Genomic DNA, 22,324 nt, shown 5'->3' with positions numbered 1-22,324 from the left:
GTTCTTGCGGCAGCCTTTACAGCAGCCGTTTGAGTGCCGCGTCCCTTTGACCGTGAACAGCATGGCAGCAAGATAACCCCCGTTGGCAGCTTACCTTCTATGACCCTCAAACTGGCCACCGACTACTCAAGTCCTGAGAATACAGCTGAGTACAGATCCACTCACTTAGCTGCTGCCAGACCGCTGTGATGGTGTCGGGCCGGGCTAAGAGTTGTGGAGAATGAAATCAGTCCACACGTAGTTCACGAATATGCGCATGCGATCGAGTGTGCACTTACGCTTTCCAGCTTGACCCGTCGTGCTTTATCCCGGTCGGAACTTGTACCAAGAGGTACATCCTGACTGGGACCACGATGTTTATGTCAGATCGAAACGTCTTCAGGTAGAAGAATGTAGTACATGCATACCGGTTTCGCGAATGTACAGGGCGGTTTCAGGTAACGGCGGGCTGGACTTGTCCCAGCCCAGTTACCTACAGAACACCTGGAGAGCAGGGTATGTTCCGCGGATCAAGGCTTCTCTAGACCCTCTCTCACCTGCGTGAAGAGTGAGCGATCGCAGCTCACAACTGTCGTTCACGGAATTCCCCGCGACCCCTGGCGTACAATGAAGCCATAGGGCTCAACAAGAATCGCAGCAATTACAGCAACTACTACGATGCTCGGAGTACGTCTGTAGACTTGGTCGCGCGGAAGAAGCGGGCCTCCAACAAACCGCCGTTCTCAATGAGCTGCATGCGCCCACCTTCTACCCATCTTTTTCCAGCGGCAGCTTTCACCGGTTTGTCCGTTCATCCTGCTTGGAAGCGAGCTCTTCTTCGTTAGCAGTTGGTCGGGCCTCCTTGGGAAACTTCTTTCTCGCTGCTGTGCTCGGTCCTTTTGTTTCCCTGAAAGGGTGCTTTCTCCTTGTCTCTTCCACACAAGCACGTTTTACGCACATGCACGCTCCTCACGAGGACATTTGGTACTTCTCGGAGGTCGCGTTGCACCGCCAGAATGGAAGTGGCAGCGCTCAAGCAGGAGGAGGGACCGGGTTGGGCCTTCTGTCCGTCTCCTGAATCTTCTAGTGGTGCACCCGCAGCTCGGCGTTTTGTACTGTATAGGCAGAGACCATGGCAGCTCCGGTTTGATTTCTGGCCATTCGCGCTTCTACTTTCCTTCTGCGCGTACATGCTCCTCACTGATCTAGCCGATCAGGACGCTCTCAGGTCTGCCACTTTGTCATCTTCTGGGCCCGCCACTTCTCTCTTAGAGACTAGTATTCCCTCCACCGATACTACAACCACAAGAGGAGACGCGGGAGCCCCTGGGGATTTGACGTTGATCGAAGAAACAAAACCACTTGCACATGACCTAGATGCCGCTTCTTACCGGAGCGCAGTGAAGAGTGGAAATTCTCCAGAGGATGGAAAAGATGCTGTTAGCGTGGGTGATTCTTCTGCATCTCCTGCTGACACGACTACGAGTACCACGGCCGAGCCTCCGAAAACTGTTGAAGAACTTTTCCCGATCTTGACGTGGTTGTGTTCATCTAACTGGTTCTTCTGTTTTCTTGCCTTTCTTTTTCTCGGTATTCTCCTTCATTTGAGTACTCACTGGTTCATATGTCTTGAGTGTGCAATCGCGTATACTCCGGTGTTATCTGTGTCCCACGCCACACATGTCCTGGTTATCCCGGCGACGGGGAAACCGTTAGAATCTCGTACTTTGTGTAAGTTACTTCACTCATCAGAGCAAACGTATTTTTTTTTCCGGAAAAAGAAGTTCCTTCTCGACCAAAGGACAGGCCTTTTTCAGTCGCTCCAGTATCCAAAAGATCTTCCTTTCGAGGTGTATGTGCACTGGAAAGGTCTTCAGAACCCTCTTCTCGATTCGCTCGTGCCATCTTCTTCTCCCTCCCAGACGGAGACGAACTATTTTCCTTCAAAGAGACTAAGTTTGGAAAAGATTGCACCGAAGTGGGATCCTACGGAAGACTCAGTGATTCCATACGTACAAGCTAAGTACGGGCCTAATGATTACGATATACCCATTCCAACATTTAAAGAGTTGTTTAAGGAACATGCTGTCTCTCCCTTTTTCGTCTTTCAGATGTTCTGCATTTCTTTGTGGCTACTGGATGAATACTGGCAATACAGTTTACTTACGCTCGTCATGCTCGTTCTTTTAGAATGTCAGATGGTTAAGAAGCGTCTCAAGGATTTTCAGCAGCTCAGAGCTATGAGAATTCCTCCTCGTCTTATCCATGTATTACGCTCGGGCCAGTGGGTATCTCTACGTACTGACGAACTGCTTCCCGGGGATATCGTTGCTATCACTGGTGGATCGGCAAACCATGATAATGCTGTATGCCCGGTCGATGCGCTTCTTCTTCAAGGTTCCGTTGTTGTGAATGAATCCACCCTTACAGGTCAGTTTCAATTCTGCACGATTTGCCGTCTTCTTTTGCATCTTTTGAACCAAGGCAGGAGGGGGTGTGTCCCCAGGCGCACGGACACTATATGGTTACATATATACATATATATTTATAACCCACATGTGGCTTCTAGCTTTTTGGTAATAATACCCATTTAGAGAGAGAGAGAAATCTGGCTAAGGAGACACGTGCCAGTGTATATGCGTGCGTACCAACGTATCACTACAGCTCTTAGTTTCAGATGTTCTTATCCCTGTAGATGTCCAGCCGTTCGCAGCTGCTGTTGATCTGTGCCCCCTTGTTTATGCGTGTAACCGTGTGTACCTGGCGTCATGTCTAATGAACTGCTTATGTACACGTAACGAATATCCGTGTGTTTGTCTGTATACATCTGTTCGATTCGAGGCCTTTCTAGACCCACGTTTTCTGTACCAGTGATGTTCAGCTTGCTTCTTGTGAACGCTTCACCTTCGAAACGAGTCTGTACACTTTCTTAGGCATCGTGTCTTCTCCCCTTCCGTTCCACTTGTTCCTCGGTAAGCAAGGCCGAATCATCTCTTTGAGACGGTTTCTCCGAGACAGAAACCAGCCTGTTGAACTCCCGCTTCAAATCCTAGACGCCTCTTCTTCGGGTACTGTCCTATTCGTTTGCCTTCGCCTTGGCCACGCCACCCCCACCTTAGTTGCTTTTAAATAGCTGGCATGCTCCTGGTACTTTTCTCCTTTTCTTTTTGTATCATATACCTCGTGTCAGGCGAATCTATTCCTCAGACGAAAGCTGCTTTGGAAGCTGTGGACGTGGTAGCAGAAGAACGCACAAGAAGAAAAGAAAAGCAAGAAGGTAGTGGGGATGGCGAGGAAGGACAATGTTGCTGTCTTGATATGAATAAACATAAACAGCATATTATCTTCGCTGGGACGTCAGTCATGTTACATCGGAATGAGAACGCTCAGTTCTGCAAAACAAAGGTCCCAGAAAAAGCTTGTGTTTGCTTCGTACTTAGGACAGCATTCACCACTACTCAGGTGAGATGTAGTTCTTTTCCGTCTTCTTGTTGCTGTTCTTGTTCTTGATTGCTCTCCTTTTCTTTCCCCCTTACTCCATGTCCTGGTTTCCTTGGATGCATGCGTATCGACTGTACGCGCCCACAGGGTTCACAAAATCCTGGCAAATGATTTCGTTTGTATGTATATATTCTAAAGACATAGTACGTACATACGTAACAACTCTTTGCGCATAGCCTTCCTGAGCGGTACATGGATCTGCATAGTAGAGAGAGTCCAGTTTAGTATTCCTGAATATCTTCGTTTGGTGATGACATCGCGCTAGAATTGTGACTCCTAGGTGTATATGTGTGTGTAGTAGGAGTCTTCAAAATCCTTCACCGGTGCTTCTCCTAGAGATCTCTTCCGTTGTCTTCCTCGCGTGGAGTCAGTCCGTTCCTGTGTTGTGATTTTCCTGACCGCCAGTCAATAGATCTCTTTTGCTTTTCTCCCTTTTCGTGTGTTTTGCTACAGGGTAAATTGGTGCGGACAATCCTTTTCTCGCATGGCCGGGTAACTGTTTCGAGTAAAGAGGCATGGCAGTTTCTGGGCATCCTGCTTATCTTGGCCCTATGTGCATCATCGTATGTACTCCGTGAAGGTCTCCAAGATGCCAGCCGCTCCCGGTTCAAGTTGTTTTTGTCTTGTTCTCATATTTTGATGGCGGTCGTCCCAGCTGAATTTCCTATCACTCTCTCCCTAGCAGTCACCATGTCACTGTTATATCTGTTTACACAACACATCTTCTGCACAGAGCCGTTTCGTGTCCCCTATGCGGGACAAGTTGATATATGTGCGTTTGATAAGACGGGAACTCTCACTTCTGACTCCACTCGTGTTCTTGGGGTATATGGAGTCAGTTCATTTGGAAACAGTCGTTCAGGAGCAAAAGGCACGAATGGAAAGAAGGAAGTGGGGACTAGTGAAGTCGCAACTACAGAAAGTAGCCAAGGAGCAAATGTCAACGAAGAAGCAGGGATGAAGTTCGAAGGAGGCCAGAGAGGAAACGGAGACCACGGGGTGCTGCTGGGCAGGAAAGAAAAGCAAGGTCCGAGGGACATCGATACTATTGCTTATCAGGTAAGGTACCTGAAACTGTAGTCAAGAAAACGGGAAGACTTTGTTATCATTTGCAAGAGGGTCCACTTTGCTTACTTGGAGCTTTGTAGAAGTAGTGTCCTATTCAGTAATAATCTTCGTTTCAACGGGACTAACAACATCGGCTGTACTATTACTGTTTTGGCGAGGCGGTCTGTTATGTTGCTTCTTCTCCCATCAGCATGGGCTTCGTGAAGGAGAGTAAGTACACTACTATAACGTGTCCGGGAGAATTTCGCTCCGGACAAGAAGGGGAGGGAGGAAAGACGACATTCATTCTTGGACACGTCAAGGATGTGGTCTGGTTCGCACATCCCTGACCGTCTTCATGATGTCACTCTGTTATCTCTGCGCACGTTTTTTGCCGTCGTCTTTCGCTGTGTGATTTCGTCCTCTTTCCATTGGTGGACTGTTTATGTCTTCCATGTCGTAATCCGGACTGCGCTGATCTGTGTACTTTTCAGGTTTTACCGTTCGAGACAATTGGAGTTATGGGGTGCTGCCATTCGCTGGCGTTGATCGATGGGAAGCTCCTTGGTGACCCAACAGAGAAGGCCGCTTTTGAGGCAGTTGGCTGGACGCTCAATTCCTCTGATTCTGCTATGAACAAACGTAGGAAATTTTCACGGAGACTAACCTTCATTTTATCATCACGTCACATGGATAGCGACCAAGTGCATTAGGGTTGGTTATATTGGGGCTTGTAATCTTCACGGAGACTAACCGTCATTTTATCATTACGTTACGTGGATAGCGACTAAGTACGTTTAGGGTTCATTATGTCGGTGCTTGTAGTCGCACTGAAGGTTAAGGTTGCTAGTAGTAACAGTTGAACTGCTGGGCGCACCACAGGACTGGAGCTACTGCTTTGCGATGGTTCTCACTTTCTCCTTGTCGAAGTGATAAAGGAAAACCGTCAAGGGGCAGGGTTCAGTGTGTTTTTGTAGGCTTCGCCACAGTCATCAAGAGGTTCTGACCACTCACCCTGCCTCTGTAGTTTTCTCTTGGCCAGTAAGCAGAGAACTCGCGTTTTTTCTTCCCCGCCTGTTGTCTTGCTTTATCTTCTCCTCTTGTCAGTTTCTGCGTTTCTGACTGTTTCATCTCCACTTTTGGGAGCCCCTGCCTTGTGTCCCCACACCTTGCCTCACGCAAGCAGACCATCGTGATTCCCGCGCTTCATATTTAGACTTTCCCTTTTCTTCGGAACCTTTGTTTCTGTGTTCTTGATTCAGGGCACTGTTTTCCTCCTTATTGTCCTCAGAGAGGGCTGTATCAGGACCGCCTACAGGTTCTCAAGCGATTCCCGTTCTCTTCGGAGTTACAACGCATGACAGTCATAGCACGGCACGAGGGCCACGGCACACCCTGGGTTGGACCGGGGGTTGTCGAGCAAGATAGTGGCTTTGACTCAAACACGACTACACAGAGAGAGGAGAGGGGGAGGGGCAACGAGGGAAAAGGAACAGATGAAGTGAAATGTAAATGTGGGGGGTTAGGGGCACTATCGTCGTTACCCTCATCACACCAACAACCGCACTCATCTGGTAACAATGAAAAGATAGGAATCTCTTCAAGGTGGTTTGTTGGCGCAAAGGGAGCTCCAGAGATGATGAAGAAGTTTTTGAAGGAGAGTCCGGAGTTCTATGATGACCTCTACAAAACTTTGTCAATTCAAGTAAGAAAAGTGGTGGATTTCCGCGTTGTTCTCTGTTTTTTTCTTTGGCGGGAGGTACTTGGAGAGCTGAAGGGCGCAATGGATAAACGTGGTGGGACGCTTTCTTTCCTATCACTCTCTTTCTTCTTTTCCTGTTCTTCTATCTGGCGTGTACATCCCTCATTTACGGCGGGAAAGGGATTGACACTGAGCATTGCCGTGTATTGTGGCTGGTAGGACGAGAGAAACAGCGTTAGTATCCCATACAGTGTGCATATGGGGAAAAGCGGTAAGCAGAGCAAACTACACGGTTCTTCTGTAGAATATGAGTTTAATCAAACTCATGGCATTCGTGCTCGTTTTGTATATGTGCTTTGTACAATTCTTCGTAGGCCTTCTTATGAGAAGCTGACATCAGGGAAGGGACGTTGTGTGAGTAGATGTGGTTTGTAGCCTCGTCATCTGTCACTCTTGTGGCGGCGTGTGGATGCAAGGGAGGACCGCTCTCCCGAACGCAGATTGGTATCTGTGTTTGCTTTCACTCTTTCAAGTGTCAGTCGCTATGTGCTCATATATCAATTTAAAACGCATGGGGAGCATATATGCGTGACAACGCGTGGATCGACCAGTCTCGTGCTTGGATTTACGTGTGTAATGTTATCGAACACCGTACCCGTACTTACTTGTTTAGCCGTCTTTACTCGTACTGATAGTACGTCTGTTGCCGTATGCTGTGGTGAGGAGAAATCCGTAAGTACGTATATATGTGGTTCTTGTCTCTCGCTATATATATTGATTGTACCGTTTTCTGTCTTGTCCCTGTCTTGAAAAAAAAGAAAGAGTTTCTGGTATGTGCTTTTTGTCTTTTAGGGATATCGTGTCTTAACATTAGCCTACAAGTATGCCGTGGAGTCGGAGATTGTCCAAGCTGAAAGACGTCGTATTGAAGAGAATCTCACCTTTGCCGGGTTTCTTGTAGTAACGTGTCCCATTAAAACTGGTACACGGTCAGATATACACTTACTACATAATGCTGGACATAGAGCCATCATGATAACAGGGGACAGCCCTCTCACTGCATGTCAGGTTGCCCTAGATGTCGGTATCTTCTGTGAAGACGCTGGTGGAAATCAATCTCAAGAACCTGATAGTCAGGGTGATAAAGCTCACAAACACAGAAGTCGAAAAGGGATAGACAAAGAAGAGAAGAAGGTATTAGGCACGACTGGCCTTTCTCAAGATATGAAACTCCTGGGCACGTCTGATGAAAAGACCAAAACGAAACAACGTCCAATACTAATACTGAAGAGGAGGGAAGAGACGGGGGAAGACGACAGCGTCAGTCGGAGGTGTGAGAAGGCAAAACACGGGGAGGTAGACATCAGTGGCGGGGAAGGATTCTCGTTGCACCGAAGGAAGGGAACTTCTATGGAAAAGGGGCATTCACAGTCTTTATCCTTTTCCCCGAGAGGTCGTGATCGTGCGGCGGAGTTGACTCACCTGAGTTCTCCTTTCTACTGGGAAAGTCGAGACGGGGCGTTTACTGTGGACATAGGCTATCATAGAGAGAGCGGTAGGATAGAGAGTAGAGGCCTGGATTTCTCAGCATTACCTCTTCTTTCGAAGCAATATCACTTATGTGTAACAGGGCCGTCTTTAGCAGCCCTTGCTGACCAACCCAGTGCAACAACAAAAGAACAAATAGAAGTTTTGCTTCCTTTGTTACCCTATATCGGCGTTTATGCACGCATGTCACCTCAACAGAAGGAGCTCATTCTTATGGCTTTGAATTCATTAGGATATATCACTCTGATGTGTGGAGACGGTACGAATGATGTCGGTGCTCTCAAAGCTGCGCATGTTGGCGTCTCGTTACTATGTCAAGAAAACACTCTCAAGAGCCTGACGGTGAAAGGTGAAGGGAAGGCACTTTTCCCCAACCGCAATCATACAAGCAGTAGTCAAGTGAAGAGAACGCAGAATAGTGTTTCCTCGAAAGATCTTGGTGTCAGTGGTAGAAAAGGGATTGCTTTCAACAATAGTAATAGAATGGTAACGCCTACCGCGACGTCCCAGCCTACACGTGCTGCAACACGATCAGGTTTGAATCAGTATATGGAGGAGATGATGGACCAAATGGAGGAGGATGTCCCTATTGTGAAGTTAGGGGACGCGTCCATTGCTTCGCCGTTTACCTATAAAGGAGACTCTATCCGCTGTATACCACAGATCCTACGTTCGGGTCGTGCTACTCTCGTAACAGTTGTGATGATGTATAAGTTGATGTCTTTGAATTCTGTGATCACAGCCTTTGCTTTATCCGTATTGACACTGGACGGTGTCAAACTGGGGGACTTACAAACGACTCTGGAAAATCTTCTGTGTACATTTCTAACGTTGATGATATCAAAGGCGAAACCCTCGCTAGAGATGGGATCATGCCGTCCCATCTCATCTGTTTTTCATCCTACTGTATTTTTATCTCTTGTGTTACAGTCATCGTTACATATCTATACCCTGTTTACGGCATGGAATCTTGCATGCGGATTACGTCCCCCCGACTATAAGCCAAATATAGACGGTCAATTTGAACCGAATCTTGTTAATTCGGTTGTCTTTCTCCTTATTGCTTCTATGCATGCGTCCACGTTCCTTAGTAACTACGAAGGAGCTCCGTTCATGACACCTCTAGTTCAAAATCGCCCCCTGTGTTCAGCTCTCGGTTTTCTTATAGGGACATTGCTTGTTCTCGTTTTTGAAGTTTTTCCAGATTTCAATGCGTGGCTGTCTCTAGTGCCTTTCCCTAGTTATGAGTTCAAACAACAGATCGTCTGCCTTGTTCTCTTGGATTTAGGGGGGTCGTGGTTTGTTGGATGTCTCCTAAGGCAAATTGGGTGGTGGTGGGAAAAAAGGAAAGCCTCTCATATTCAAGCGTTCTGACATATCTCAATAAAGAAGTTTCTTTTTGTTGGCGTTCGAGGCCCCCCGTGTCTTCCATTTTGACACCAGGCACATTTCAAGTGTGCAGGCGTTGCATGAATCGTGTGAGGAGACGTTGTCCGTTCGCCTATGACAGTGTCCTTAGCACAAAGGTGGGTATGCAGGTTTGAGTTCTGATCGTGTCCTCATAGTATTGGCCCGTTCGCCCGCATCTCTATACTTCGAAGGAGAATTTGAACTGTCAGGGGGGAGGGGGGGGAAGGACTGGGGCAGATTATTCTTTGACGTGTGTCGTGTCTCGTATCATCGTGTAGTGGAAAACCCTTGCTCTTCCGTTCCGACTTGTTGATTCTCAGCCACGATGACAAAATAGTAGCTTAGGGCGTTGGGGCTGGAAAAAATAAGAGGCCGGCTTCCAGGGAGATTCCTGTGCGACTTACTATCCTTTACGCAATGCCATGAATGTTCTCAGTAGGCCGCGGTAGTGAGGAATTCTTCGAAGACACTGGGAAGTACGAAGTGGTCCCCCTGGCATCGTTTTGAATCTTTATTTGTATGCTTGATGCCCGTTACTCTATACTCTCGAAATGTGGAATCTTCGGTTTTACGGTGCACCAGTCAAAGATCTCTCCAATGAACGAAAGTTTTTTCAGGCAGTGAACTCTAGAATCATGTCTGTACCGTGTCTTCGCGGCACCCTTGGGAAGGTTCTTCGTTTACTTGTACGCGGTGAACTATTTAATGATGGTTGCTCTGTCAAGTAGTTTTCCTGCGTCGTAAAGGAAAAGATACGGGCACTGATGGCAACGCCGAGGAGGCGTGTCCACTGTGGTATTGATAGTGACAGCAGCCACAGTAGATCCGCTGGTTCTAGAATGTTTCTTGGCCTTGATTGCGTAGAATACCGCATGTGAGCGTACTAGCGCAGATGTGATTCTACAGGCCTCTGGTTGTCAGGCAGACAGAAACAAATTAGTACAGCAGGAAAGCTGTTATGTGTCGAAGCCCGTCGGGGCAAATCAGTTAATAGCCACCACCGCGACTTCACATTACATGAACGCGTATGTCTGTAGTGTTCACTGTCATTGGGAGATTTTCCTGTTACCGCTTCACATCATGGGAAATACCGATTAGAAGAGGCTATCTGTTTGCGATAGTCGCTTATTATTGAACGACAAGGCACTACCAGCCAGGACTGCCAGACGAGTGACCTGTTCTCAAAATCATAGAGCCTAGTCATCCGCGACGGCTCTACACAAGACATTCGACTGGAACGTCTGGGTCAGGTAGCGAGGAGTCCAAGAGGATGAAAAGGACAGCTTACTACGTATTCCTGTGGCTCAAAGACTTACTCATTGCTGACGATCCCAGATGCACGATGGCGTGAATTGGTCTTTCCCTTTAGAAGGGACGACAAAAACGAAGATTACCGTGTATATGCATTAGGCAAGTGCGAACCTCCACCACAGTACACGCGTTGCTTTCTACCACGCCAACACTGATAAGGAGCCGCCCGAACCTCCCTTTCTTGCAGATCAGTAAGGCACCCCGCCACTGTCGTTCAAGGACAGGACAGCTAAGCACCCAGCAAGCGGAAAGAACAATCAGGTACGGGAGATAGCTGCCTCCGTCTATAATTCTACAAAATACAGCACACAAGCCTTCCCTCCGACCCATCCTTGCTCCAATCCCATTTTCCCTGACATTACCTTGTTATGAATGCAGCGATTCCAAGGTGGACAAAGAGGACACACATTCGTGATGACTTCCCGTGACACTGAAACGTCACGTTTCTTCAGTTCTCCGGAGATACATCAGGAGCATACAGTAGTCCTTATTGTAGGGAACCACTCTTGCGAGTGTAAGCTGGGATTCATTTGCTCCACATCACTCTCACTCCTTGGTTGCCTATTGGCGCAGTTTTCTGAGACAGCAACCGAATAAGTAGAAGCGGCATGCCTGCAGAGGTCTCCTCTGTTTGCTTCGTCCTTCCCCAGCTGCTGTGATTGCCATGCTTTTGAACTGCTTTTCATGAAAAAGGACGGTCGGCCGTGCGAAAAGAGAAGCGGTGCCTTTTCTCCCACTCCGGTGAAAAGAGAGGGGCAGCTACACGCTTCGAAGCGCACTGTGCTTCAGCAATAGCATTCGGTTCTGTAGGGGTGAGGAAGATTACATCACCTTCAATCTGTCTTGGTAAAAAAAGACGCGTCACTTACTGTTTCACCGATAGGAAGCCCCCCCCAGTGCCTTTACCAGAATGAAAGCACCCTGGAACTCTCACTCTGCTGATGACCATTTTGCCTAATGCCGTTACATCAACATTAGGCGGGTGTCTTTGATGCTAGTTATCCGGTTATTCACAGACCGGGCCACTTGCTACACTTACATAGTAGTCAACTCGTGTATCTCGATCACTCCCACCGGTAACCCCCTCGACGTGAAACCCAGCTGATAGAGAAGATTTATACTTTAGAAGATGGAGCAGTGTGCGGACAGACGTGCGCGCAACTAGCAAAGAGAAATCGGAAACGGGATAGACTCAAGCGCATAAAAAAGTCACTTTGAAAAGAGAACACTTGACGAAAAACTAACACTGCAACCAGCATTCCACAATAAAGGCAAGGCATCAATGAAGAAAAACGTATTACTATGCAGGACTTTCAGGGTGCCTTACATGTGATGACGGGCAAGTATCTGAGGATAGCACATCGTTCGGTTCCCTGTCATGCTATTTGCCGGGTAAAAGATTCCGAGGCGCTGCGGCAAAACTTTTTCACGAAGAACAGTCCCACCGTCCTCACCCACAGTTGGGAGCCTTGAAGTTCGGAAGGCCAGGGTCATGAGTAACCAACTTCCAACGGAGAGGAACGACGGTCGCACGGCGCATTCGTTACACCACCGCCTTCCGACATCAGGAACAACGAGGCAAAGGCAAGATTCCGGCGAGGTTTTAGCAGTTGTACGATATTCCGGAATTTTCACCATGTCGTTGCATAGTCCACTGGACATGCTGGGATATGCTGAGCGGATTCCTTGTGCTTAAGGAGACCAAGAAACTTGGAAGGCCGCTGAACGTTGTTCTTCGAACTCGTCATCGCCTGCGCTCCCACCTTGGGCTTCCAACGTCTTCTCACCTTGTCCGACCACTCTCGTAATATGCCTGCCCTTCTCGGCAAGGTGTATTCTGCCACCATCAGAGAGCGCGGCGTCTGTCGAATCTTCGACTGCACCACCACCAGAGGCAGAGCGGACGTAGTAGCTATCTGAGAAGGATGCACTCGTTGAGCGGCAAGGGACCTGAGTGGTGGAGACGGAAGAAGCATCATCGGTATTCTCTTCGTCTAGGACATCACATGAGTTTACCGTGTCTCTGTAGTTCTCACCGATGTGATTAGCATTGTCTCCTGAGTTCGTAGGCTTTTGCAGAAAAAGACAAGCCAGCGGCGGGTCCGAAGATCCAACAGACGAGATGCTTCCTCCGCAGCTTTCAGTCTCCGATACTGTCATTCTCGTTGTGTCCAGTGGCAGCTCCGTAGATGAGCACTGCTCGTGTTCTTTCACTTGCAGTGGATGAGTCCTACATCGCGTGCCTTCGCCCTCAATTGCTGGTTCCCATCTGTCTGTAGCCCTCTCCACAGCTGCCTCAGAGCAGCTGGCTGATTCCTCGATTGGGAAAGGCAGGTCTGCATCTCGTAGCACCCGAGTTTTACGGTCAGGCACAGCCTCGTCACCATCACGGAGTGCAGATGCCACTTCTCCTCCGGGGTCGGTCTCTGTGGTACTCTTCTTCACTCTGGAATCTTTTTGCAGCTTCGTAGTCATTATTTGTGATGCGGCGTCGGAAGTCTGCCAGCGCATCTCATTCATTGTTGCTCCGGCACCGTCTGTGGACTTTTCGGCTGACTGTTGTGTTGCCCCGTCCCCTTCCCTCGATTCAGGTATCGTATCGGTGGCACTCAAGCAGCCCTCTTGGGTCAGCAACGGAACACGGAGATGCGAGCAAATGAAACGATATATGAGCTTCTTATGCAAACTCAAAATCATTCCCGCTACCGTGTGTAAGAGGGACTGTAGGGGGAGACTACATGCTAGCATTGCCGGATAAGACAGACGTAGTAATGCCACATGTGGGGAAAGTTTCGAGCCCCGGGGGGCTGAATCCGTTTCCGCCCCAAGAAACTCACAGCCTTTGCTAGTTCGCTGCGAGGTCGCGGAACTGGAAAAAAGAACCAGGGCTTGGCCTGCCATTGCCAAGGCAGCTGACGCGTCCTTTGCAGCTTGGTCTTCGGGCGACGTCGATTCATTGGTGGTGGTTCCATCTCCTAAAGAATCTTGAGTGTCGGTGGGACCTGCAGATAGAGAGGGCAATGGCACCAAAGAAAGAGACGCCAAGTCCGAGTCAGGGAAACAGGGTTTCTCTTGCTCGCTTCCTCCGGACGGAAAGAATCCTCGAGCACAACTTCTGTCTTCAGCTGAGGAACTTGCCATATCAACATCAAGCTCCTGGAGCACCATTTCTTTGGGCTGCTGAATTTGGTGTTCTTTGCTTCCCGGTGCGTCCATGTCGACTCCCTGGCCCGGGACAATTACTCCGTCGGCCGATACACTTCTTGAGGAACAGCATGTTTGACCATCCGAGCCTTCTTCTCTCCGATCACTCTGTCCGTCCGTGCTGTCTTGACTGACGGCGGTCTTGTCCACTCCCGTCTTTTTCCCGTCTTCAGTACCAGTCTTCGCGGGACCAATGCACGGTGTCACAATAGCACTTTCGCGGGATTTGAATACACATGCTTGTCTCAGGGCGTCACATGCCTGCTGGAAGATATTCCGATTTTCTGAAGCGGTCCCTTCCCCAGAGTTTCGCACTGTATGACGGAACTCACGTCCCATGTGTTCATCAAGATCAGACGTCTCATGTCCTTCACCCGAACACTGGCTGCTCTCGGGTGCTTTTGTTCTTTGTCTCCCAGGGATACTGTACAGAAGGTATATCATATCTGCCACGTGCTGACGATCGCACGGGCAAGGCCGATCAGAACATGGACAGCTGGGAGACTTGAATGGCGACAGAAGGAAATCCGCGAGTGATTGCTCGTCGCAGATCACACGGGGGGACGGGAGGCTAGTCTGGTGTCCAGTTGGCGAGCCGGCTTCCGTCCCACAAGAAGACACATGAACGGAGATTTTTGTTCTCTTCGTGCCTTCCGAGCCTTCGAGGCGAGAGGCGTTTGCGCAGTCTGTAACACAGTCCGCTCGACTTCTCTTGTGCGGTCGATGCTGCTGACTCGTCCCTGCTGTATCACACAGGCTGTTTCCTTCCGATTTTGTGACCTGAGGTCTTCCAGAGAAGCACGTACGCGAATCACATCCGTTCCTGGCGTCGTGTTCAGTCGACAGCTGGTTTTCCTCCCGTCCAGCTACACCTTCACATAAGATCGGGGAAGAATTCTGAATATCAGTACCTAGTCTTTTGGCAAGCTTTGTCTTTGCCACATCCGAAGCGCATCTAGCTCGCGAGAGAAGACTCTCGTTCCAAACAGAGGGAGGGCTGGTCTCATCCACCTCATTCTTTGTCACCGGCGGGAGCACGCACGGCAGAAGAAGAGGCCTCACGATACGCAGTATGAACCTCAACTGCTTTTCTACAGGTTCCTGCAGACTGGAGATGGTAGTGGCAAGTCGCTGATGCGTGTGGAGTAAAGCGAAAGCGGTTTCAACTACTGTTGGTCCCCGTTCTATCGAATTGCTGTGCTTCAGCTCCGGAGTTGCTGTCCCGTGCGTATTTGTGCCCGCTTTTCCCTGACATGCCGAAACGCAAGGAAGGGCAGAGGAGGAGCCACCAACCGAGGCTTCTGCATTTGATCGGCGGTGACTCATCTTACACGAAGAAGGAAGTGTAAAGTCTCCACCAAACAGACGATCGGTGGGTGCCTTGCAATCAGCCGTCCCTGTTACACTGACGTCGCCATCTGCTGCTGCTACTCCACTGATGACTGGTGACGCGCCAGAGGCGGAACCGGTCGAGGAGAATGCGCCATTAGCTGTGGATGTTCGCGTGAGTACCGGTGTCTGTGCACCAACTGATGCAAACGCCAGGGAGCCAGGAGACCACGGAGTACTTCCTGCTGTTGTGGTGCGCGTTGACACTGCTTTCGAGTCACCTTCTTGCTTTAACACCTGGCATTCCACCTCAGCCCGCTTCGCGTTGCCAGCAATTTCTGTGTCTTGCCCGGCAGGTGCAAGGGTCGGACGCGTCTTCTCTTCTACCTGTGTGGGGAGGACCTCCCCATCAACGGAAGAAAAGGGCTTCGTAGTGGAAAGGTCAGCCGAGCATGGCATTTTCCGGACTACAGAAGTCCTCAGGTCACCGGAAGTACGTTTTTCCCCAGTTAGTGTCTCCAGTGCCGCTTCGGACTGCGCCTGTACCTGAATATCTTCCCCGCGTTTTATCAACGAGAAAAGAGGGGACAGGGACGCGAGAGAAGTGGCATCCACCAGGGCTGTGTCCCGCCTCTCCCCAGCTGGAAACTTGTTCTCCGGTGACGACGGACTCCTTTCGGCCACATTTTCTCCGCTGTTCTCCTTAGTCACACAGTTGGGGCCCGCGTGCTCATGCGTTTCCCCGGTTGTCTCTCGGGGTGATTCCTGTCCTCTTACTGACATCCCTTCAGCGACACTCATTTGCCTTTCTCGGGTATCTTCTGTTTCCATCACCTGTTCGTCTTTTGCAGCTTCCCGTTCCACTCGGTGCGTATAAACGGCTGAAGTAGAGCTTGCTAACGAAGTCTTGAGGGTGTCCATTAAGATGTAAGTCGACGAAGTCAGGTCAACAAGAGCCCGGGACAACGCGACCAACTCGGAGTGACTGAGTCCTGACATTGCACATTCTCCTTGTCTGGGTAGCATTCCTCTTGCCAGATGGAGTCTGTCTAGTTGTCCTGGAGTAAAATCCTCTTCCCCTGAAGCAGGTCCAATCCCGTCCAAGGCTTTCAGCTTCCTTGGGATATTACCTGTTGTTCCACATGGAGAGGGCAAAACTTGTGCTCCGCCTGAGTCAACACAATCCACTGAAATGCTCGAATCTTCCATTCTGCCCCCTGGTCCTCGACCCTGGGCAACGCCCCAGTGCGCGGGTAATTCGCGGCAGGAAGCTGCAAAGCAGCTTGGCCTCGGGGGGGAACTGTACAGGCTCTCCTTCGAGACGTCCAAGTGCTCGAATTCGTCCACCTTTTCCTTCGCAAATCCTCGGATAAATTCTCCAAATAAATCAATTGTGTCAAGAATCTGATGACTTACAGCAGTCGCAGCCACCGCAGTTGCCGCTGTTGTCCCTTTTGCACCGGTTGGAGAGACGTCTGGAAGAGTAGACGCCGCCACTCCCGCACACCTCAAGTCCTGGAGGAGATCTCCTGATGTACGTAGTTCCGAAAGACATTGCCCTTGATGCTGACAACTCCCAGATAGTTCCTCGAGTTTCTGGAAAGCGTTAAGAGAGAAACTTCCAAGCGCTGCCTTTTCCCCGTTTTCTCTGGAGCCTTCCCGGGAGTCTAGAGCTCCATCGACACACCGCACAGCTGCTGAAGTTTCTGCCCCGCCAGCTAGTCGCACCTCACAAGAGTCGTCCTTGTCCGGGCATAGGACGACTTTCGCACTTTTCCCAGTGCCTGTTGCCTGGGGACGCGGCTGCAATGGAGACACGGCAGCCGCAATGAGCGCACGACGAGCCAAAATAGGTGTGGAAGCGGGCGAGGATAGCGACCTGTTTGTCTCTGGATCCCTACTCGCAGTACGTTCTCCAAGCCAGCCTGGCATCGAATTTCCCCGGGATACAGGCGGGGACAAAGCCGAAGCCAGCAGATGCGATGCGACGTCCCCTGAGGCGAAAGTATTCTCATCGAATTCCTGGGATCTCGCGTGGGCCGACCGGAAAAGTGATTGCTGGCTGTCTTCACTTTCGTGATATCCAGCCGGTGTGCGACCACTTGAGTGTTTTACCGGGGAGGTACCCGACAGTGGAGTGCTCCTGAGGGAGTTGCTTTGATGTGTGGAAGACCCACTGTCTTCAGAAGACGATGCCACCCACTGTAGCTGCTGTGGAGAGTTGCTTTTCTGGTCTGATCTCCAGCCCGCAACCGAGGTTCCACAGGTGAAGCTCCTACTTCTGTGGCTGGCCGCATCTCCGCCATCATCAATCTCTCTTGCTTCCCAGCTCCTCACCTTCAATTCGACATCACCACCTGAGACACCGGGGCCCCAACCTGGCGCAGCGATACTTGCGTGGTCACCAGCAGTTGCACGGCACCGAGCAACGGGAGCGTGTAGCCCTTCAGCTGCACAAACACTGTTTGCATCCCAAAACCGGCTTTCCTCATGAGGTCCGGGTGAAGCCGAATGTAGTGCTGACACATTTTCAGGCCTGGGGGAGTTCGACCCAGGAGTATGTGTCCGTGAGGACGGAACGTTCATGTTGTTGAGGGGCGCTCTACTGTTTGCATTAGCCTGCGCCTGCAGCATCATTGCAGTCATCATCATCGAATCGGGAAGCGCGTCGTGTTTGTCTACGTACTGAGCAAAATCCTTCGCCATATTATGTGCCGTGTCATACCCATAAAATTTCGCGCTGTAGGTCCGCATCTTTCGTTTTCCATTCATGTAGTACCTCACGCGCCACTCCTGCTTGGCCACGTGGTAGTGCGGCCGGTTGCCCCCCAAGCTCACATCTGCTTTTAGCGCAACAGGGACGTGTGCGTCGCGGTGATTTCCACCCCCCCCTACTCCGCGGGCAGGAGTTTCCGCCCTGTGAGTTGGCCCATGCTTTGATTTCTCCAGAAAAAGAAGTGAAGAAGCCGTCTCCTGTGGTCCCAACGCCGGCGTATTGCCTTCCCGAGTCGAGCTGCTGCTAGCATCAGATAACTGCAGGATGCTCTCCTGAGTCATTCCTCTAGAGAGCGGACAATCCAACTGCAAACGGTCTCCGGCGACACTGCCCTCTTTTCCGCTTTCTTCAGAAGACAAAGGTATCTTCTCTCCGTGACGGTTAGCCGTGGACCCGCGACGCACCTGGACGGTCGCTGACCCCGGAGAGGCGACGTCACCGACTGTAGCATTTGTACGAGCATATCTATCCCGTTGGTACCCGCGTTTAACAGTAGTTTCGGGGGTTGCGACAGATGAGCCGATGCTGTCATTTGAGTTCTGTCTCTGAGGAACGGGCCCCGTCCACCCTTGGCTGCGCCCTCGTTTTACGCGGGTTTGCTGTCTTGTCTGTCCTCCTCGCTTCGCTTTCGAGCCTGCCTCTGACTCCCTCAAGGGAACTAAAGGAGCGAGAGAGGCCGCACTGTCATCGGACATACTAAATAAGCTTTCTCCGACTCCTGGCGGCGGGGCATACAGAAGCCAGGAGTCCGGCCAAGGTTCCTGCGTTGCTGGTTGAGAAAAGGAAAGCGATGAGAACGCCTCTGTCTGCAGGGTCTGGCCCTTAGACCCTTTTCTTGGGCGACTGCTTTCCAGACTCTCACTACTGGCTTTACTCACTGTGTTGCTTTGCCGTGTTGTGCTGTTAGTGTCCAGGGGCTGTCCTACTTCTCCTCCCCCCGACACTTGCCTCAGTAGAGAACAAGAACTGGTGTTCACTCCCAGGAGCTGGTGATTTCTCTCTGTCGAAGCAACCACAGCGTTCGTAGAAATGCCTCCAGCCGACCGCATGGGTGTGGCCTCTGGAGAAGGTCCTGAACCAGGGGTCAACGAATTGGAACAGGGGGTGAGGAGCGGTCCCGCTCGGGAGTCAAGACAAGAAAGAAATGAATGTGGTAACAACGACGTCCCCGCAGAAGCGGGGAGGCACGGACGTCTTGAAGTGAGCTCATTAGACGCACATGCATCGGCGGCGACAGCTGTCGCATCGTGATTGCCTTCCACATTTGACCGAAGAGAAGTCAGCAACTCAAGAAGGGAAGAAGACACCTGTAAAGGAAAACAGCAGAATGGCGTGCTGGCCACCTATGTGCGGAACTTTCAGATGAGGCTAACTTACTCAGCATGCCTCCAACGGTAGTGTGCTAACTAGCGTGGCGAGCCGAAATCACAGAATTTCTCAATTTTCCTTAGGAGCTAGAAACGAGCCTGCCGCCTCACCCCGAGTCCTCGATACTTGTGCCGACCAACCGAGAGGTGCCTTTTGTCGACATGTATAGCTTTCAACGGAGCTCTTCTCTAACGGGATGCGGACGGATTCACTATGCAGTTCCGGTGTCTAGAAATGTCCAGCGCGAGCTAAATCCTCGGCCTAACTCGAAGAAGAAGGGGACTGCGTGCTGATTTCTACGGCAAAGGCGATGAACTTCTATCAGGGCTTTAGCACGTGTATCGGGTTCTGTGGTCGTCAACTCACCAGTCCGGTTTTGGCCGCTCCTTCTCCTGGATGCTGCGGCGACTCAAGTTTGCTCGATGTCTGGTTCCCACAGGAACCTCCGTTTGCCGCGGTCGAAAAGGCACGACCGAGGTTACCCGATCCTCTTCCGCGAGTGCTGTACCTACTCGATGATTCTCTGTGCGACAACCCGGGCACCTCCGTCTTGCAGTCCGCGTCACGTGCAGGCGTCGAGGGTTCCGTGGGGGTTGTTGACATGCTTTTCTGACCGTCTTGGACTATCCCTCCCGCATCCCCACAACTTGCATCCTGGACCGCCAGCTGCTTGTGGCCTTTAGTCGCACACGACACTAGTTGTCGGTCTAAGCGTTGCTGGCCTTGAAGGGACGAAACTAGTCGAAGGAAGCTATCGCTATCAATCGGAGTTCGCGGTTCGGTCGCTGTTGGTTGATGTGCAGCAAAATTGCCGCGCCCGTTAAGATCAGCGGCACCGAAGTCCGATGTCAGCTTCAACACTTCAGGACTGATCTGCGCTGAGGTGCCCTCTGTGTTGAAAGAAGCTGGCAGAGTGCCTCTGGGAAGCCTAGAGGCCGTGAAGAGGGCAATCAGAGAAGAGGGCGCTACGTCATTCTCCCGGGGCACCCCGACCGGTCGACTGGAGATCTCCGACGTCGAGGGACGCATTGCTGCCGGACCAAGCTCGGAGAGAAATTGCTCCATGCCACGCAGGTCCGCGGCAGTTGCGAGCGGCTTGGAGGTAAGCAGTGACTGGGCCCGAGCCGGCTCTGTCAGGCTTTGTGAACGGAGAAACCGTAGAAGGGTGGAGGACGACAATGTCTTCGCAGTGGGCGCATTTGAAGCGGCTGCTTGCTGAGTTGGGTGAGACGTCACGGGGACAGTCAAGTGAGAACCAGCCTGGTCTGTCCTCACATTCGACGATGTTGAGCTTTCTTCGTCAGCACAGAAAGCTCGCCTACCGGATGGGTGGTCCACCGAAGCAGCCATCCGGGAGCGCCCCATGCTGTCGCTCCACCAGGTATTGAAAGCCAAGGATAATCCAGAAAAACGTCGCTATTCTACAGAAAGCAGATATCTTCAAAGACAACCGCAAGGTTTGACGGAGACACAATTCGACCCTGCAGACAGCTGGCCGCAGCCGGCTAGCTTTTTCCTTTAACCCCCCTTCAGCGGTGCCCTGCAGAAGAGACAATGGATACGAAGAGGACTCCGCAACCATTGAAAATATGTGTGAAGAAAAACTGTGAGGAAAACTCGGGCCTCGTGGTCGATGGAAAGACACTCCTCTTCTCAAGAAACCCCAGCTGTAGCACGCTTTCCCGCCGGGACAGCAAGCCGCCCCCAGCAGTTCCGCTAGGGGGTGACCCGCGTGCAGCGAACCCGTCACCAGTCGGTCGGCTTTCTACAGCAGATCACGCGAAATTAGAATAAAAAGAGCATGAAACATGTCCAGCAGGTACCGTGTAGGTGTCTTCTCCAGCACCCGCTCTCCTCAGCGGAGTACTGACTCCTCGAGGCGGCGGCCGAGCAGCCGAGTGGACATCCCGCGAGGTTACGAGTATGAACCAGATTGCTTCGGTCCTGCTAACGTTGCTCAGTGATTCAAAAAAGCCACAGCGGTTACAGAACGCATTATTCCATGAGAATTGAAGGACTTCTGCAGGAACGCAGTTGTTTACCCAGCTAGACACATACGCGGACAATGTCAAAGTGACATCCGGCCTTCGGGTCGAGGCGACCCTCAGCAAGTTTGAGCGAGAAACCCTTGTCTGCGAAGTCCGTCATGCCGGCCGCCGCCGAAAGTGAAAGAGGCAACCCGGTCTGCGCCGTTTGAAAAAACGAGTCGGAAAGCAGGGAGGTCAAAAAGCGAAACTACCAAGGTAAGGCACGAGATATTTGCTCCGCACGAAGTAACAATCTCGAGGCGGTCGCGGCCGCCAAGACAGAACAGCTGCTCCACTCGCGCTGTTGGGGCTGGAGGGACGAACACCGCATCCAGCTCCTGTCCCTCCTCGTCGGTCACGGCTTGCCGCCAACGCCGTAGAGCGGGTGGTGAGTGAAGGCGTTGGAGGAAAAAGTCAGCACGCGGGAAGAGGTGTTGCGGCTTAGCCTGCAGCCAGAAATAATCAGACCTCTTAAGGGAAGGAACAAGGACCGTGACCACACGGCTGTACACCTGCTCTCCAAAGAACCGCGAGAGGAGAATCAGGTCTTCTAGCCAGGGGTTCGGTCACCTAACCCGCCGTCTTGTAACCAGATCCATCAATGGAACCGCGACACGTGGTTTGATCTCCGCCGTGGGTAAGCTGCTGCACTTGATGCTTTTTGCTAGTTCCCTGGGCGATGCCCGCAGCTGCGCTGTCGCTCCTGGGTTCGAGTAGGCTTCGGATACACGTTGGGACAGTCCGTAGATCGACGGATGACGCGCGAACGCTCTGTCTAGTTGTGGGACACCGAAAAAAAAGTTGCTTTTTAACCCGGTCCCAAATCCACTGGGACTTTTGCAGCTATATATGTTAAAAGAGTGCAAACTGTCCAAGCTGTGGTCGTGGTAGTACTTCTATGGCCCAGAGGCGAGACTGTCCTGTATATTACTGGTTCCCGGACTGTGGAGGTGTGGCGGAGGAGCTGGTAAGATTCACTCAGACTTACGCAGTGGGTCCCGCCCCTGCACACCGGAGCACCCCCGAGTAGTGCCCGCAGGAGCCTTCCCCCTACAACTATTGTTGGACCAGGACTGCTCCCCATTGTGCCTACCCCCTCGCTGTCACACGACTAAGATGATA

The 22,324-nt window shown here is 51.1% G+C and overlaps 2 protein-coding genes across 2 annotated transcripts; one reads left to right on the top strand and one right to left on the bottom strand.

Moving 5' to 3' along the window:
* The first annotated feature begins 839 nt into the window (after window positions 1-839).
* On the top strand, window positions 840-9,903 carry CSUI_000700 (manganese-transporting atpase 13a1). Its single transcript, XM_068060931.1, has 6 exons — window positions 840-2,409; window positions 3,170-3,441; window positions 3,934-4,539; window positions 5,022-5,169; window positions 5,790-6,232; window positions 7,082-9,903. Exons 1-6 carry the CDS (start codon window positions 996-998, stop codon window positions 9,149-9,151), a joined length of 4,953 nt encoding a protein of 1,650 aa, XP_067927094.1. The 5' UTR covers window positions 840-995; the 3' UTR covers window positions 9,152-9,903.
* A 246-nt stretch (window positions 9,904-10,149) lies between these two features.
* CSUI_000699 (ap2 domain transcription factor ap2iv-4) lies at window positions 10,150-21,421 on the bottom strand. Its single transcript, XM_068060930.1, has 2 exons — window positions 19,542-21,421; window positions 10,150-19,114 (listed from the first exon to the last, which is right to left on the bottom strand). Exons 1-2 carry the CDS (start codon window positions 20,538-20,540, stop codon window positions 12,191-12,193), a joined length of 7,923 nt encoding a protein of 2,640 aa, XP_067927093.1. The 5' UTR covers window positions 20,541-21,421; the 3' UTR covers window positions 10,150-12,190.
* Between the last annotated feature and the right edge of the window lie 903 nt (window positions 21,422-22,324).

This window comes from Cystoisospora suis, assembly GCF_002600585.1.
Source record: "Cystoisospora suis strain Wien I chromosome Unknown contig_277, whole genome shotgun sequence".
NCBI classification, from domain to species: domain Eukaryota; phylum Apicomplexa; class Conoidasida; order Eucoccidiorida; family Sarcocystidae; genus Cystoisospora; species Cystoisospora suis.
This window is presented reverse-complemented; position numbering and strand designations above follow the sequence as displayed.